Source organism: Peromyscus californicus, unplaced genomic scaffold (genome assembly GCF_007827085.1).
Source record: "Peromyscus californicus insignis strain IS unplaced genomic scaffold, ASM782708v3 Scaffold_20__1_contigs__length_68692818, whole genome shotgun sequence".
NCBI classification, from domain to species: domain Eukaryota; kingdom Metazoa; phylum Chordata; class Mammalia; order Rodentia; family Cricetidae; genus Peromyscus; species Peromyscus californicus.
The window spans coordinates 46746286-46764884 of NW_026294503.1; the positions used below are offsets into that span (position 1 = coordinate 46746286).

The 18599-nt window shown below is 45.8% G+C and overlaps 2 protein-coding genes across 3 annotated transcripts in view; one reads left to right on the top strand and one right to left on the bottom strand.

Annotated features, from left to right (window-relative positions):
• Positions 1–3078: 3078 nt before the first annotated feature.
• On the bottom strand, positions 3079–10923 carry Phf5a (PHD finger protein 5A). 2 transcript variants are annotated; one of them, XM_052748434.1, is made up of 4 exons: positions 10624–10923; positions 9686–9709; positions 8978–9144; positions 3079–3694 (listed from the first exon to the last, which is right to left on the bottom strand). In XM_052748434.1, the coding sequence occupies exons 1-4, from the start codon at positions 10655–10657 to the stop codon at positions 3605–3607; spliced, it is 315 nt and encodes a 104-aa protein (XP_052604394.1). In that variant the 5' UTR covers positions 10658–10923; the 3' UTR covers positions 3079–3604. The 2 variants fall into 2 exon arrangements, with proteins under 2 accessions (XP_052604394.1, XP_052604393.1); XM_052748433.1 differs by lacking the exon at positions 10624–10923 and adding an exon at positions 10309–10564.
• A 129-nt stretch (positions 10924–11052) lies between these two features.
• Positions 11053–18599, top strand: part of Aco2 (aconitase 2) — a 43081-nt gene continuing 35534 nt past the window's right edge. Inside the window, exon 1 of the mRNA XM_052748416.1 lies at positions 11053–11182. Coding sequence (XP_052604376.1) covers positions 11147–11182 — 36 coding nt within the window. The 5' untranslated portion in view covers positions 11053–11146. The remainder of the gene's footprint in view (positions 11183–18599) is intronic.

The window sequence follows — 18599 nt, forward strand, 5'->3', positions numbered from 1 at the left end:
TGTCATGGTCCACAAGTAGTGATAAGAGAGTAACCTACTGGAGCCTGTCACCTGCCCTGGTCTACTGTTTAGTGTGTGTGTTTATTTTTTTATTTTTTATTTATTTTCTCTTCTTTTGGTTTTTTCGAGACAGGGTTTCTCCGTGTAGTTTTGGTGCCTGTCCTGGATCTTGCTATGTAAACCAGGCTGGCCTCAAACTCACAGAGATCCGCCTGGCTCTGCCTCCCGATTGCTAGAATTAAAGGCGTGTGCCACCACCTCCAGGCAAGTGTGTGTGTTTTTAAAGATTTACTTATTTCTATGTGTCTTGTTTTGTTTGAACATATGTCCAGGTGTGCCACATGGGTGCAGTGCCCATGGAGGCCAGAAGATATCAGATCCCCTGGGAACTGGATTTACAGATGGTTGTGAGCCACTATGTGGGTGCTGGGAATTGACCCAATCTGGAAGAGCAGCCAGCAGGTGCTCATGGAGACCAGAAAAGGGAGTGAGTTACTCTGGAACTAGAGTTACAGGAGGTTGTGAGTTGTGTGATATAGGTGATGATATAGGAAATGAACTCAGATTTTTCCAGAAGAGTAAGTACTCCCTGCTTCTCCTCCCAAACAGGGTTTCTCTTTATAGCCTTCCTTGGCTGTCCTGGGACATGCTCTGTAGACCAGGCTGGCCTAGAACTCACAGAGATAGACAGATCTGCCTGCATCTGTCTCCCAAGTCCTGGGATTCAAGGTGTCACAACAAAGCTTGGCCCAAAGTGAATTATTCTAATGCCCAAGATAGAGATAGACCCCCCCCCAAAAAAAAAGTTTGATCCAGTTGCTAGTTACTTGCTGTACTGGGGGTTGAACCCAGGAGCTAATAAATGTTATGCCAAACAGCACTCTCCCACTGAATGACCACACTAGAGGTCTCCCTAACTCATTCTATTTTCTCTTGGTCAGTCAGTGATCAACAGAAAGAAAACAAAGCAACAGTAAGATTAGAATTAGAATATTAGGTGACAGAGAGATAGATTCCACAGCTGAGTAGAACTTGCTCACTAACCCATCGTGAAGGGAGCATGCCCTCTGACATCCTTCTGAAGATGGATGGACGCTCCCCTAAGGATCTTTTAGTGGCCTTCCATTGAGGCAGAATAGTGCAGCTTAGGGGATATTTCCACTAAAGAGTGGCTTCCCAAACCCTGGTAGATGTAAGACATAACCACATGGTCAATGAAGGCCGGGGATATGCTACAGTGGTAAGAGCACACATGCACAAGCCCCAAGTTTGATCCCTGACATCACCAGAAAAAGATAAGCAATGGAAACTCGCCCCCCCCCCATTTGTTACATTTCTAAACTAAAGATTTTTGAAGTTACTAAAGAATACGCTACAAGCTGGGCATGGCAGCACATGCCTAATCTCAGTACTTGGGGAGGATGGGGTGAAAGAAGTTCCAAGGCCTGGAGGACACAGCCCAGCTTCTATAGGAAGAGTCAGTCTCTGAAACAGGCAAACAGCAACAACAAAAAACATCAGTTACAAACCCTAATCTGTAAATGATGCTGTTTTCTGTTTCTCCTGGTACTTTAGAACTGCTCCAGGCTCCCTGAACACAACCCTAGGTTCCAGACTACCTTTCTACAGTTTCCCAGCACACACTTCTGCACGTCCTACCCTCATCTGCCTGCTTCCTTCAAGGCTGTTTGAATTCAACATTGAACATGCCATCCCCTGGGAAGAACATGGCTTACAAGGTGAGGATTAATAACCACCAAATGCTTCAGGAACACACAGAAAATGCTACGTGGGAGTACAAGGGGAAATTAGATTGCAGGTTGGGAGACATCTGAGGATGTATTTGGCGCAGGTCTGAAGGATGAGTGGGAAGAGTTAGTTAAGCAGGAACACTACAGAGGCTCAACAGACTAAAAAATAAGTCACATTGAGACAGAGGCAAAAGCAGAAGTCGAGGCTCTGAGGAAGGGCCCAGTGGCCACAGCACCAAGAGGGTAGGTAGAAGGGCCAGGTGACATGGGGGCAAAGCACCAGGTATCCTTCAGGATTAGGTTTATCCTGTGGTCCAGACCTGTCCTGGTTTTGGGAAGTGCTTGCCAAGCTGGCCCAAGGATCCTTCCTTTGCACGTCCTGTGGCTTGTAATAGATGTTTCTGTTTTCTCCTTTATACCATTCTCTCGTCTTAATTGTACTCATTACATCACATATGACTAAGAGCTTTCTTTTTTTTTTGTTGACCCAAACCAAAACCCTCAATAAAAAGAAGTTATTTCAGGGCTAGAGCTCAGTGGTTAAGAGCACTGGCTGCTGCTCTTCAGAGGACTGAGGTTCAGTTCCCAGCACCCATGTGGTAGCTTAACACTGTAACTCCAGTTCCAGAGGACTGGACACTATCACAGACATACATGCAGGCCAAACACCAATGCACATTAAATAAATACCTAAAGTTATTTCTTGCCGGTTTTGTTACTCAAATGCAGCATAAATTAAGACCAAGTACATGGATTCCTCAGGACACAAATCTATGGCACTAAAGACCTATTTAATACATCTCAACATGCAGAAACACCCACCCCAGAAAATTCTCACCTCAGCAGGCAGAAATGAACTGATCCAAGTAGAAGAGTATGGCTGAATTTTCTAGTTTTGAGAAAAGTTTCTAGTTATCCCTTCAAATAAATATATATGTACAGTTTTTCTAATTTATCAATTTAATTTAATCATATTTTCTTCACCACTAATGTAGGATATCTCTTTGAAATCAATATTAGAAAACCCAGGTATGGTTACTCACATATGAAATGCCAGCACTCTGAAGGCTAAGGCAGGAGGATTGCAACAATTTCCAGGCCCGCCTGAGCTAATGAGTGAGACAAAAAAGTTGGATAGGAAGAAAAAAATAAAGCTAAAATGGACTTATTCCCCCACAGTAAAAGGCACAGGTGGCCTCTAAGTCTTTTCCAGGGGCGGTAAGAGTACAGGCACTCCATCAACCCCATGGCCTCTATTATAGTTTCACTCACCCAAACCTGGATGACTACAAAGTAGAATCTCAAGGTAATGGGGAAGGCAACCAACTACCAGAAAATACACACCAACTTTATTAGAACAACAGAAACTTCCAATTTCTAAGAAGGAAAAAAACATGAAGCCAGCGCCACCCGGGAAGTGTTACATCACATTACTGTTCTGATGGCTCCTGGCCACACTGAGGGTCACAGAAGACCACCGCCATCACAGCTGCTGAAAGGCTTTGCCTGCAGTGGCTTCGTTGTCAAGGTCGCAGACAGAAGACTTGTTTTGAAGCTTTTGGTGTGGCGAGGATCTATCAAAGTAGAGAGCAGAGCCTTGCTTCTCCAACTAGAACAAAACAAACTACAAACTAACCTAGCAATTTTTCTTCAGTCTGCTAGAGCGCTCTGTCAAGACCCCTCTTCCACCCCCACCAGCATGGTGAGGAAAGGCAGGGGTCAGGGGGTCAGGACACTAGCTCTAGTAGGCTGTTCTGGTGACACGTTGGGCTCCGATCTTTCTGCTGGTGGTAGTAGGTGTCTTTTCTGGCAGCTGCAACAGCTTGATGTGGGAGGAAGGAGCCGCCCACCCATCACCTCTTCTTGAAGCCGTATTTTTTTCGTTCATAGAACAGGTCTGTTTTAGAGCTCCCCAAATTGACAATCTTTGGGCAACCGTCTCTCTGAAAAACAGAACAGAGTTGTTAAGTCCCTGAAACTGATTCAAGAGATTTCAAATCAAATTTAGCCCAGGAATAGGAAAAGCATCACTCTTCACCTCAGCACCCTGACTTGCAGACCACTGCCTGAGCCTTTGTCTAATCCCCAACTCCCAACAGAAAAAAAGGATTTAAAAAAGACCCAAGCAAGGGGCAGTGGCGTACACCTTTAATCCCAGCAGGATGCAGAAGCAGACTGAGCTCTGTGAGTTTGAGGTCTACAAAGTGATTTCCAGAACAGCCAGGGCTACACAGAGAAACCCTGTTATCAAAAACCAAAACCCGAAACCACACAAAAAATGTTTTTGCTCCATAAATGTATCCAAACACCTCCATTTATAAACTGGGGGGAGCCTCCCCCAGATCAGTTAGTACTATCTCTTCTCTAGCTTTATGAGTTTTCAAAGACCGTTTCTTAAATTAAAAAAAAGAGAAAAAAAAAATTTTTTTATTTATTTAGTATGTGTGTACATATGCATACCATGGTATGAACACAGAGCTCGGAGGACAATGGGATTTGGGGATTGAAGTCTGGTTTAGCAGTGAAGGGTTGTACTCACTGGGCAATCTTGTCAGCCCCTCTAAAAAGACCATTTTATAGCATTTGGGTTAATGGTCTATTCATCTTTCTGGTTATGCTAAACAAAATAAACTAGGTGAGAATGTAGAAATAGCAAGACAAGAAAGGAAAGAAATGTTTCTCAGCCTGAGAAATACAGTGAAGTGGTTAGAGAAAGTGCATGGATTAGATCAAGCATCCCGCATCAGGACAATTCTAGCTCCAATATTACAATGATCTGCAACTTAAAGTTCACTCCTAGCCAACATTTAATTCCTCGTTAGAAAAATATGGGTGCTGGCGCTGGAGAGATGGCTCAGCGGTTAAGAGCACTGACTGCTCTCCAAGAGGACCTGGGTTCAATTCCCAGCACCCACATGGTAGCTCACAACTGCCTGCAACTCTAGTTCCAGGGTACCCAACACCCTCACAGCCATACATGGAGGCAAAACACTAATGCACACAAAATAAAAATAAAATTATTAAGGAAAAGAACAGAAAAAGGAAAATATGGGTGCTGAAAAGATGGCTCAGTGGACTGGCTGTTATTACAGAGAACGGGTTGGGTTATGCAAAATCTTAGGTTCAACCCCTGTACTGCAAAAATAAATATACATTTTAAACTCCACAAATGTTACTTATTTTTCATATTCTCTGGCTGGGATCGGGGTCAAGGGATTTGTTTGCTGTTACATCATGAGAATGTTCAAATTAGTCCTCTACTACCAAGGTTTCAAGATAGTGGTGAGTCCTGGTAGTCTTTCTGTATTGTAAGACAGGGTATCTTCGACTAGTTTTATTTTTATTTTTAGTTTTTGAGACAGGGTTTCTTTGTGAACCCCTGGCCATCCTGGAACTCTCTCTATAGACCTGGCTGGACTCAAACTCAAGAGATTCACCTGCCTCTGCCTCCTGAGTGCTGGGGAAAGGTATGTGCCACCACTGCCTGGCCCCAGACTGGTTTTAAACTGGCAATTTTCCCGCCTCAGCATACCAAGTGCTAGGATTACAGGCATGCACCACCATGCCTAGCTCGTGATTCCGTTATTTTTGAGATTTTGAAAAACTACAAATGAGGATACCCAGCTCAGCTTACTGACCTTATTAAATTACCTTATAAATTATAAAAGCTGCAGGAAGAAGATTTCTACACAGGAAAAAGTCTGGGCCCTGCATCTACATGATCATCTGTCTGTAAGGGAGAGAGGCTGGATCATGTCACGGCACTGCTTTGTGTTCCTTGGAAACTAGTGCCAAGTAATGGTGAGCTTGAGCTCAAGTGTCCTCAGAACGTTCCTGTATAATGTGAAGTAGGTGAAGTGACGTCTAAAATAATTCTTGGGGGCACAATGAGGGACAGGGATCCAAAGGTATCAGATCACAGTGCATGCAGACAGGTGAGATGGCAGTTACCATTTAGTAAGCATTCTCTGGTCCCAAGCGCAAGTCTCTAGCTGTAACTGAAATTTCAAGAGTGTTGTATCTACATGGACCCTTTAGCTTAAGAACTGTGTGAACCTCCTCTTTCCATTACATTAAGTACGTCCCAATTCCTAAGTACCAAATGTCTGGAGTGGGCTTGGGGGGTGGGGGGTGGGGTGGGTGCACCTCTCTTTCTCTTCCAGGAATACTTTATAGGTGTAGTACCAAAAACAGAGTATCATCCTTGTATTACAGATTAGGCACTGTTACCAAGACCTGAGAAAAGGAAAGATGGAGGACCGACCCACAGCTGTATAGGACAGAATGCGATTGAGTTCGAGTTGTCTAAGGAATTGGAAAGAGCATTTGGGGCAGGAGAGTGTTCAAACCACCAACTGAAATTATGATTTCAGACTTAATCAACAATTTTCTCCTTTTCCCAAACAACAGTGGATTCAACAGAGTAAACAATACTTTTTGGCTGCTCTAAAACTCCATCCTGGTTCAGGCCGCCCCTCTGGTTCAGGGACAGGGAAAAACAGCAAGCAGGATAAAGATATGACTGCAGCCGGGCGGTGGTGGCACACACCTTTAATCCCAACACAGGGAGGCAGAGCAAGGCGGATCTCTGTGAGTTCGAGGCCAGCCTGGTCTACAGAGCAAGATCTAGGACAGGCACCAAAACTACACAGAGAAACCCTACTCCCCCCCCACAAAGATATTACTGCAGCTTTGGGCTGGCCTCTTAACATCACATGCGCACACACAGACAAACAGACGTAACAAAGACATTAACCAAACCAAACCGAGCACCGCAGCCTTGAGAACAGTAAGAAGGCTGTTTCCAACAGAAACCATTTGTTTATCCTATGATATAAAAATGCATGCAGGGAGTAAGAGAAGCCTGAAGCTAATCCATGGAGAAAAAGTTCTCAAGTAGGAACTCTAGCTAAATGCCTGAAGGTGGCTTCCCCAATCAACTTCTGCTGGATGTGGTAAGAGACTCGATTTGATGACGTCTTGCTATCTACCTGCTACGTGATAGTTATTCTTACCTTTGCGTGTTATTTACTTAATAAAGTCATTCAAAACTGAAAGTGCAGCTACCATAGATCATTTTAGGTACCCTATGGAACAACTTCCCCCCTCTCCTCAAAGTCCTATCTGGCTTCTGGACCTAGTGGTGGGTGGCATCCAACTGTGGAGTGCTGAGACAGACGGGCTGGTTCTCTTCATCATGAGCACACACCAAGGACTTAGAAAAGCACAACATGGTGTGATGTGGACACAAGGTTTAGTCAGCCTGGGACAGAGTATAAAAACGAGGGTGACAATAACCTCAGCTTACATGGTCACATGTTGTGAGGAATAAGGGAGAGATTACAGCTACAAACCACCTACACTTTGCTCATGGGAATATGAAATTACATATTTCGTCTTATTCCAGACTAGGTACTCCAGCACCCTCTATTAGTCCAGTGAGACTCTAACCGACTTCCTTTCACTTTGGTATAAGAGAAACAATGCCTTGTTGCTAGTACCTAATACTAGTCTAAGAATAAGGTTAAACTTGTCTGTAGCCTGACCTACAAGCCACCTCACTGAGCCTTGCTAAGAGAATTGAAAGCTATCTATACGTTTCCTTTCCACACTAGACACCTTCAAGAAACAAAAACATAAGGAAGACCAGCAATTAATTCATTACACAACACCATTCTTTTTAAAGCTGGTATCAACTACAACTATCCTTAATTCAATTTTGCCATTATAGCCACCCAAACTGTCCTTTATCACAGTAGATTCGAGAGAACTGAGTTGGACATGTAATCCTAGTACCTAGGAGGCTGAAGCAGAAGGACTGCTGTGAGTTTAAGGCACTAAACCCCATCCCTCCCCAAAGAAAACAACTAATCTGGGTGTGCTGTTCAAATCTGTAACCTCTGCAGTCAGGAAGCAGAATTTTCAGTTCCAGGCCAGACTGGGATACACACTTGATGCCTCTGTCTAGCACGAAAAAGAGGAAGACAAAACTGTTAAGTGTCTATTAAACACCACCTATATGCTCTTTATAATTCACAAACAAGGATGTTATATGTGGATAAGAATAATAATGAGCCAGGCAGTGGTGGCGTACACCTTTAATCCCAGCACTTGGGAGGCAGAGGCAGGTGAATCTCTGAGTTTGAGGATACCCTGGTCTACAGAGTGAGTTCCAGGACAGTCAGGGCTACACAGAGAAACCTATCCTGAAAAACAAAATAAAACAAACAAACAAACAAAAAAAAATCACACATAAAAAGGAACAATGATGAAGCCAGGCAATGGTGGTGCATGTATTTAATCCTAGCACTTGAGAGGCAGAGGCAGGTTAATCTCTGAGCTCCAGGCCAGCCCGGTCTACAGAGTGAGTTCCAGGATGGCCAGAGCTACACAGAGAAACCCTGTCTCAAAAAACAAAAACAAACCAACAAAAAATAACGGGAGTTGACAAGATGGCTCAGCAGGGATGTTGGCTAATTTTACGTCAACCTGACACAAACTAGAATCACTTGAAAGAGGGAACCTCAACTGAGAAAATCCACTAGATTGACAGTGGTGCATTTTCTTGATTGATTGATGCGGGAGAGCCTACTGTGGGTAGTGCTACCCATGGGCTGGTGGTCCTGGATGCTGTAATGAAGCAGGCTGAGCAATCCACAAGGGAGCAAGCCAGTAAGCAGTGATTCTCCCTGGTTTCTGTATCAGTTCCTGTCTCCAGGTACTTGCTTTGAATTCCCTCAGTGATGCACTGTTACCTGGAGGGGTAGGAGAAATGAACCCCTTCCTCCTCAGTCTGCTTTTGATAGTGGTGTTTCATCATAGCAATAGAAACTAGGACAGCAGGTAAATGTACTTGGCAAGCCCAACATTTGAATTCAACTCCCAGGATCAGAGTGTAAAGGGAGAATTGATCTCCACAGTTGTCCTTTGATCTCTACACATGCACATGCCCATTCACCCATGCACGGGAGACATCAAAGAACAGGGAAAAGGTTCTCCAGACTGCTGACACTGATAAAGACTTGCTTCTCTTGCATTCTGACTTTGATACAGAATAACCGCTCTTTATTAGACCACACCCAGTTTGGCTCACAGGCTTGAAGAAATTACATACTTGACTAGCTGAACATCGCAATCTCCATAGACCAGAAGAAACGGCCATGGATGGCAAAAGGGTCCAAGGAAAAAGGAAGAAAGGTCAGGTGGGAAGCTCAGTCTACACTCACATCCTTCTCCTGAATGGTGCACTCTTTACAATAGTAGGCATCGGAGACTCCGGGACCTCCACAGATCACACACCGGCCCTGGTAAGACCCATAGTTACACTCATCACATATACGAACCAGGGTGCATGGTCGCACATAGGAATCACAAATCACACATTTGCCATCACCTGCAAAGAAAGGAGAATGGAGTTATATTCGCTAGCGAGTCCTTCCTAAAGCTCTTTTCCCTGTTCTATGGGGGAAGTGACTAGTCTCCTTTTGACAGTGACTTCGGACCTCTCCTCTATCTTGCCAGCATAAGCCTTACCCTGTATCTACCTCAGTGTCCTTCAACATATACAAACGTTAATTCATATACGGAAAGAGTCTGGAATATCTGAGAGGTTATAAGTCTACGTAGTTATTGTCAACAAATCGCATGCCTTCTTGCACACACTGTGGCCGGGGAAGGTTCACACTCTTCTGACAGTTCTTACTGTCCAAAAGTAGACATTTTCTTTTTTTGAAAACCTAAGTATGAAATATTAAAAATGTGCTAGCTAAAGAGGGTGGACGGTGGGGAAGCCTTCGGCTGCAGCCAGACATTCGGGGTTCGTTGCAGCCTGGCATATCTAGTCAATGCTTCTTTGCTGTTCCTCTGGAATTAACGGCTTGTTGGCTCTTCAGAGGGCAAAGAAGGCAAGGTGTGAGAGGGCATGTTCCGCTTACATTTTTCACACAGTCTTCCGATAGCTGCAAGATCAAAGACGGTAAAAAAGTAGAGTTAAAGTTAAAATTGTGATTTGGCAGGGAAGGTGTTCCTCAAGCTGAGGGTGAGATGGGGCAGGAAGGTGTGCAGGATAGCTGCCTTAAGTCTCCTTTTCCTCCCTCTCCCACGGCCCCCCGCCCCCCACAGGGACAGATTCCCATTGTGGAGCCTGGAACTTATGTACTTCAGGCAAGCCTCGAACTCGCAGCAACCTTCCTGCCTTCAGCCTCCCCGGTGATGGGATTACAGTCGTGACCTAGCACGCCCGGCCTATGCCCCTAAATTTTGCTTTGCACCCAAGCCCTGTCCCGAAAGCCGTCCTGAACCCTCCCAAGTCCCAAGCAATCTGGGACGGCTTCTCCAGACCCGGCACCGACGCTCCCGCCAGCTTCAGGCGCAGATGCGCGCTCCCGCCCTCCTATCAGAAGCCACAAACCGGTGCGCGCTGCCAGAACACCCAGGGACCCTAAGGCGCGAAACGTGGAGCCCCCGAACCAAGGCCTTAAAGAGGAGGGGAACCCCCCAGCCGCCCGGTTTCTAATACCATCCCACTCAGACGGAGGGGATCGGGGAACCAGCTCACCTACACCAGCCTGCTTGCGGCAGAAAATCAAATCTGGATGATGTTTAGCCATTACTCTTTCCCAAGCCGGCGGCCGGAAGCTCAGAGAACTTCCGCACGACCTCTAACCTACACCGTTCCTACACCCACTTCTCCATGATTGGCCGTCAAGGTGCCCATCAGCGTTTGCCCTCCGTGCACCAAATCCCGCTTGTTCCCGCGAGAGTTCCCTCAGCGTGAGCTCGCCTGGTCCTAACAGGTGCATCAAAGACTTTTTTCTTTTCCTTCCCGATTTGAACGCATAATCCGAAATTTGTTCTTGGATAGAATTTCTACCTTTGGCCAGGTGTTGGTGGCTCACGCCTTTCATCCCAGCACCCGGGAGCCACAGGCAGGCGGATCTCTGTGAGTTCGAGGCCGGCCTAGCCTACCGAGGGAGTTCCAGGATAGCCAGGGCTGTCTCGAAAAACAAACAAACAAACAAATTTTTTTCTGCATATGTTACGTTCTGTGCTCGGGGTTGAGGGTAGGACCTCATGCATGCTTCCGCAAAGCATGTGGGTTTGGGGCTTGACGTGAAGGATGACCTTGAACTCCTGACTCCCCTCGAGCTTCCATTGCCAAGTGCAAAAATGACCGGGCTGCTCCGAAAGCCAAGCTGGCAGTCTCTCCTTTCACGCCAGGTTCCCGTCACGGAAGTCCCGCCCACTGCGCTGTCTGGACTCGGGCTCGGGGGGGGGGGCGAAGATCCGACCGTCACCGGGACGCGCCTCTCTGGAGGCCACGCCCCTCCCAGTCCCTTCAAATACGCCGAGTGGGACGTCACTTTCACGCGACCTCATCTTTGTCAGTGCACAAAATGGCGCCTTACAGCCTGCTGGTGACCCGGCTGCAGGTGAGCGAGCTCAGAGGTGTGGGTTCACGGGGGCGGGGAGCCTCCTGCTCTGCCTGCGGCGGTAGGCGAGGCCAGGCGAGGCGGGCTCGGCCTGGGACTGACTTCTCGCGTCCCTGACCCGGTTGCGGGCCGATCGCCCTTGTCCGCTCCCGCGTTGTCCTAGGTCAAGGCGTCCCTGGCGCCGTCAGTTCCCAGTCCCCGTCCCCGCCCGGCGGGAAGCTGGAGTCTAAGCAGCCGCAGCCTGATAAAGGGTGGGGGCACTCCTTATTTTCTGAGAGCCGAATTGCCCGCTGCCCTAGGGTGGTTTTCTGTTCCTCAAGGTGATGACAAGGTGACTGAGGGGCGCGGTGGTTGTGGGTTCATCTAAACCGGGTGCTTGGGGCCCTCACTTCCCATCATCAGCAGAGACTTGCTAGCTGTATGTATCTGTGGTTGCCGGGCCTGGATTCTGCAGAAGCTGTACCCAATACGACTTTTTGAAAACACTCCGGGTCATAGATGTAAGAAGGGTACAGTATTCTGGACCCCAGTATAGTAAATAGTCATGATAACAGTGGTTTCTCACCTTTGCACCAGATGTCAAGACTGTTGACTAATATTACTTGATTTATGTATTCATCTGGCGACTAGATGACAGATGATTTTTTTCCAACTTGATAGGTGGTAAAACTGCAAAAAAGTAGATGAAAGTTCTGGCTTCCACAGGGTCACTTTGCACACCCCCTCTGTGCTCCTTGTTCATGACAGCCTAATGTCACGGAACTCTGAACCAGGGTGTGGTCGTTTGTCTTTGTCAGAGTACAAAGTCAAGTATTTCGAATTCACAGTTAGTTGCTGTTCAGATACTAGGTGGAAAGGTGAGAAGCCTCAACCGTTTGACCTTGACTCCTCTGTTGTGAGACATCTAGAAAGCTGACCATGAGTGGCAGGTGGCTTTTCACTCTTAACTTGATAATCCTAGGAAGGTATAATATTAACTTTACTGTAAAGTATGTATTTTGTCAATACAAATAAAGCAATAAAATACCTGTAGGACATTTTCTGGTAACCTGTGATTACTTTTGTGAATCTGCTTTGTACCAAGTGGCACAACTTTTAACATAGAATTAATTTTTAAAAAGTTATGTGTTGTATTCTCAGGAAGTATTATCATTTGAAGTTTTTATTTTTATCCCATTGCTTAAAATCAAACTGTAAAATAAAACTCTTCATTTCATTCATCTGAACAAATCATTTGAGTTTTGGCCAAGGCAGGGGATTTGCAGCTAGATTATCTCTGAAGTTAATTTGATTCTTTAGATAGTGTGGGGTGTTTTGTCCTGATCCTGTTGTCCTTTGATTAAGTGGAGTCAGGCAAAGATTATTTAATGGAATAAATGACTTTTGAGTTTGGAAGAAAGGCATAATGTCACATTTGGAAAGTATGAGTGTTAGAAGGGTGTAGAAAGAAATCTGGGTTACAGTTCATGTCCTCTTCTGATCCCATGACCTTGTAAATGTAACTTTCTGTGTTCTTTGGCTTTTGGTTGGGGATGGTCTTCATTAAATGTTTATCGAGCACTTAATTATGGGGAATTAGAATGTGTTTACAATGATGTAGTTCAGCCTCTTTTACATGGTGAATCTACGACCTTGAGAGCCTGGATGACTGCTGGAGTCAGGATTAAAAATCAAAGTCCTTTTATATGTTCATTCAGCTGAGGTGAATGAGTAGCATTATGTCCTTTGCAATATACCACTGCATCCAAATAGTGAGGCTGTCTCAAGTAATGCCTCATGACTCTGTACTCTGAGAACATCTTTTATTTATCTCTTTTGTACTTGCATGCATTTGAGAAGTGATGGTTAATACCTTAGTAGCTATATCTGGTCAATCTCTAGTATGCACTCATTACTTCATAAACATCGCTCACTTTTTCTTTTCCTCTACCTTGTTTTGGTCTCGTTTTTTTTGAGACTGTTCCTTGTGCTGGCCTTGAACTTTCAATTCTCCTGAGTGCTTGGAATACAGGCACATGCCACCATACTAGCACATGCTAGTAGAAAAATTGGTAAGAAGAAAACCTCAGTTTTTTTTCCCCCAGTGTGTTTAAAGTTTTATTTTGTGTTACGTATATGGGTGTTTTGCCTGCTTGTATGTATGTGCACCATGTGCATGTATGCAATGTTCACAGAAGCTAGAAGAGAGAATCAGATCCCTGGGAACTGGAGTTAGAGATGGTTGTGAGCCACCATATGGGTGCTGGAAGTCAAACCTACGTCCTCTGGAAGAGCAGCCAGTGATCTTAACCACTGAGTCATCTTGCTAGTCTCCAGCTCCTGTTTAAACATAGGAATGTTTACTATATTCTAATGTACCCATGGAGATCTTTCTCAACCTGAATATTTCTTCACCTTCTTGAGCTGGACCAAACGTGAAGGAAGGTGACAGAAAGGTTGGTGTCAGTCCTGCTGCTAACACGAGCATTTACCTTACTGTGTTCAGTAATTGCCACTCTGGGATAAGGCAGATCTATGAGCAGCAGCATTTCAGGTGAAGAGACAGGAAAGAAATACAGCAGAAAAGTAAATAGCATGAGTTCATGCATCAGAATGTCTGCATTTAAATCGTGGTGGGAAATGCCTTTAACCCCAGCACTGTCTGTGGTGGGGCAGAGGGAAGTTGATCTCGGAGTTGGAGCCATCCGGGTCTACATAGTGAATTCCAGGAGTGCCAGAGCTATATAATAGAGAGACCCTGTCTCAAGAACAAACAAAAGGCATTGGTTGTTATGAGGAGAAACAGAATAAAGATAAGGTGAAGAAGACTGAGGAGGAAATAGAATAGAGAAGTAAAGAGTTGGGGGTGGGAGTGTGTCAGAATTTCAACTCTGGGCGCTTTGGGTGACTGCAGAGGAGAGGACCTTTGAACTGAGGTTCAGGTGATAATAAGATAGTGATTCAGTGTTTTGGGAGAAAACATGTCAGGTAGTAGCAGTAACAATGTACAGAGTAGAGGTTTGAGCTGGTGTGTTGAGGGTAAGACAAGTCAGTTGACTGATGTCATGGGAGGGGAGAGCTGAGAAGGAAATTGGTGGGGGCCATGAAGACTTGTTAAGGAACTTCAGGTTTATGCCCATTTGAGCACCCAGAGGAAAATCCCCTGGATGGTTTCCTTCCCTCCCCTCCCTTCCCCTCTCCTCCCCTTTCCTTTCCTCGTCTGTAAAATGGGCATATTACTTTCTCCCAAGGTCATCATGGCATTGTGTGTATCAGATACTTGAGGCAAATCAGGTGTGGGATATGGCATAAAAGATGTTAGTTTCTGTCTCTAACTCCCACCCCCATATACCTCCTTCCCTAGCCAATTTACAGAAGTTATCTTTCGGTCCTTCATTTAAAAGATAGCGTCTGGGGCTGGTGAGATGGTTTAATGGTATGGGCTTGTCACCAACATGTTAGAAAGAGAAAAAAGATTCCTATAAGTTTTCCCCTGACCTTCACATGTGCACACATACATGCAAACATACAGTAAATAAATAGAATTACAGTTGTTTACCACCACCTAGACTTTTTTGGGGGGGGGGGGCGTATTTGTTTTGTTTGTTTGATTTAGAGTTGGTTTTGTGTGTGTGTGTGTTTTCGAACCCTGATTTCTCTGTGTAGCCTTGGCTGTCCTGGAACTTGCCCTGTAGACCAGGCTGGCCTCAAACTTACGGAGATCCACCTGCCTCTGCTTCCCAAGTCCCAGGATTAAAGGCGTGCACCACCAACCCAGCCACCTCTGTGACTGCCGCAACCAGTACCACAACCACCACTACAGATGCCCAGGGTATTTATTTTTATTATATGTGTGAATGTTTTGCCTGTAGGTATGTATATACACCAGTGCATGCCTGGTGCCCAAGGAGGTTAGAAGAGGGGGTTAGATCCCCTAAGACTGGAGTTACATATGGTTGTGAGCCACCATGTGGGTGCTGGGAATCAAATCTGGGTCCTCTGCAAGAGCAACAAGTGCTCTTAACCACTGCTGAGCCAACTCTATCCCACAGCTTTTCTTTCTTTCTTTCTTTTTGTTGTTGTTGTTGTTGTTTCCTCCAAGACAGGGTTTCTCCTATAGCCCTGGCTGTACTGGAACTTATTCTGTAGACCAAGCTGGCCTTGAACTCAGAGATCTTCCTGTTGGTATAATGTATAAACAATCCTTTGGGACATCACTGAATTCGCCAATTGAGCTATAAAGGCTGACTTCAAATAAAGGCCAGAGAAAGACCGCTCTTGCTACAAGGGAACAGTACTTTAAATACTGTTTCAGGGCTGAAGAAAGCTGCAGAGGGATTTGCTAGGGCCTCAAAACAGACTCAGCCCTCTGGTTGGCACCCAGATTTGGTAATGAATGTTTAGTCTAGCCACTGCTGTTGTTGATGTTGGAGCCACCAGTTCAAGCCTGGGGAACAGGAATCCTGTCAGCTGCCGTATACTGAGTTCAGTTCCTCCCACCTGTCACAGACCTAGGTCTTCTTTTTTTTTTGTTTTTGTTTTTTGAGACAAGATTTCTTTGTGTAGCCTGGCTGTCCTGGAACTAGCTCTGTAGACCAGGCTGGCCTTGAACTCAGAGATCCGTCCTAGATTTTCTTTTACCAGGGTTTACCTACTTGTCCTTCACAGCAACCCTAAAATGTCAACATTCCCAGCCTGTTTTTGTAATGATGAAATTGAGGCCCACAGAGGTTAAGTAATTCATCTGAGGTCACAGATAGCACACTATAGAGCCAGATGTTGGACTTTAGAACTTGGTCTTTTGACCACTTAGCCAACCTTTTCCCCCCCAGAGCCCACCCCTGGGGGTAGGGAATAGAAGCCAGATCTCTGGAGAGTGGGCTGGATATGGGGTACACAGTTCATTTGGCCCCTGCTGGTTTCAGTGTATGTCTCTTGGGGCTGTGATTGCCTCCTGCCCCAGATACCAGTGAGGCGGAGGTGTGGGTCTCACAGGACAGCTTTGTTCTTGGCTGAGCTCACATGCTGCCCGAGGGACTTTGGAGGATGCCCTCCTCAGAGTGTTGCTGTAGGGCTGCTGCCTGATCTGCAGGCCAGAGCAGGGCTTGGGATTTGTATGCAGCACACGCCATGCCCACAGTCTCTGCTGCTAAAGGCAGCAGCAGAAGAGAATTAGACGGCTGAGTGAATAAACTGGCCTGTTTCTTTAAAGAACCCCTGCTGCCTTTGGTAGACATTTAGAGGCTGTGACTTGAGGAGGCATGGCTCCTCCCCGTACTTTTCCATGTCTCTGGAAAGGACTTCACCACTTTTGTGTCTGTGGGTTGCATAGCAACCGAGCTAGCTGATTGCCTGCTGGCAACAGGGAATTGTGTAGCTTTGGATTCTTAGGAAATACGCCAAGTGTTGCCTATCACCAGGGGGTGGGAAAATGTTGTTAGAAGCTACAGTGGAGGTGTGGGAAGATGCTTCTGCTCCACAAAGTGTTGACTGACAGGCATTCCTGGGTTGCTCACCTAGAAGGAGCTCCCCCTGAGGCTTTCTTGCCAGGAAGGACTGAGCAGGTAGTTAGTTGCTGAGAGCAGTGAACCTTGGAACTGTGGAGCCTGTGTCAGGAATAACTAGGGGTCTGACTCCATCTGTATTTCTGAAGCCATCTTTCCTATTTCCTCCTAACAAAGTGTGATAGCCCAGGAGTTTTCCACCTCTTCTTCCCAGCCCCCACTGACAGTTTGTGTGATCATTCTGGGCCTTTCTCTACATTTTAAAACTGCATTCTTTACAATCCTAGTAATCTTTGCTGTTTTGCCTTTATGTTACAGAAGAGGAAATCAAGGCTCAAGAGAGGTCAGGAATCCCAAGGTCCCAGCTCAGGAGTCTAAAATTCTAAGGGAGAGGATCCAGATCTAGAAGGATGCCATCTCCGTACCTAGTTTTTACTGGGGGCATCCCACAGTGGCACACTGATAGGTACCTGGTGACTTATCTCTCATTGAAGCAAGTCAGGAGACCCCCTCCTGACCCAGGAGTCCAGTATCTGAGTAGCTCAGCCACCTCCAGCTCCTTGGCTTGCTGAGGGCAAGGACTCACTGACATGCTGGTAGTTCTGGTATAACCTAAGCTTGGCAGGATGGGGGAGTCTGCCATTGTACGAGCCATGTGGTGGGTTCTGTTGCTCTTGAAAAACCACAATTTAGAGTTTAGGGTTAGGGTAGGGAGCCATGTCTTGCACTTTGTCTGGTTGTGTTGGTTTTGAGACAAACCCTTACATTATAGCCCCAGTCTGAACTCTCAGTTCTCCTGCCTCAGCCTTCCTGAGTGCTGGGATGAAACTCCACCAGGTTTGGTCCCTGCTTTATCTTTCATCCATGCACATACCCTCTTTGTGAATCCTCACCCAGGCATTCTAAGCAAAGGTCCTTATTTATTGTTGGGTTGTCCACCCACAAAGAGTCTCCTTCATGACCTTTGCAAAGGTTACTATGGGCTTTTGCTGATCTTGACCCAACCAAAGTATATCATTGTAGGCATGTCTTTTTTGGGATCTGTCAGGTTTCTTGGCACATAATAGGTGCTCAAGTGTTAAATATAAATGTGTTACATAACTAGGAAAAGTTATGTGAGAAGCTACCAGAAGCCTCTTCAAGTACTTCATGTGTCTTTTTTTTTTTTTGGTTTTTCGAGACAGGGTTTCTCTGTGTAGCTTTGCGCCTTTTCCTGGAACTCACTTGGTAGCCCAGGCTGGCCTCGAACTCAGAGATCCGCCTGGCTCTGCCTCCCGAGTGCTGGGATTAAAGGCGTGCGCCACCACCGCCCGGCTCATGTGTCTTTGAATGCATTGTGTGCATAGCCACAGTAATTTTTTAAAAATTGAACTCTGACCTGGGCAGTGGTGGTGCACACGCCTTTGATCCCATCATTTGAGAGGCAGAGGCAGGTGAATCTCTTTGAGTTCGAGGCCAGCCTAGTCCACAAAGTGAGTTCCAGGACAGCCAGGACTGTTACACAGAGAAACCCTGTCCAAAAAAAAAAAAAAAACAAAAAACAAAGAAACAATAACTCTGATCTCATGATCTTGTTTAAAGCTTCTGTGGCTCTCCCATTGCTAAAAACCAAATTAAATCTTTAACATGCTGGGTGGTAGTGACACATGCCTTTAGTCCCAATGTTTAGGGGACAGAGGCAGGTAGATCTCTGAGTTCAAGGTCAGCCTGGTCTACAGAGAAAGTTCCAGGACAGACAAGGCTACACAGAGAAACCCTGTCTCAAACCAACCAACCGACCAACCAACCAACCAACCGTTTAACGTGTCTGTCTTAGGTAGGGTTCCTGTTACTGTGAAGAGACACCATGACCATGGCAACTCTTATATAGGAAAACATTTATTTGAGGTGACAGCTTACAGTTCAGAGGTTTGGTCCATTATCATCTCATTGTG

Bases quoted from the DNA above. Each gene is read 5' to 3' on its own strand.
- Phf5a (XM_052748433.1), bottom strand. From the start codon at position 10,360: ATGGCTAAACATCATCCAGATTTGATTTTCTGCCGCAAGCAGGCTGGT. The intron at 9,710-10,308 runs GTGAGCTGGTTC...TTGATCTTGCAG, and splicing joins CCGCAAGCAGGCTGGTGTAG to CTATCGGAAGACTGTGTGAA. The intron at 9,145-9,685 runs GTAAGCGGAACA...CTTTCTTTGCAG, and splicing joins CGGAAGACTGTGTGAAAAAT to GTGATGGCAAATGTGTGATT.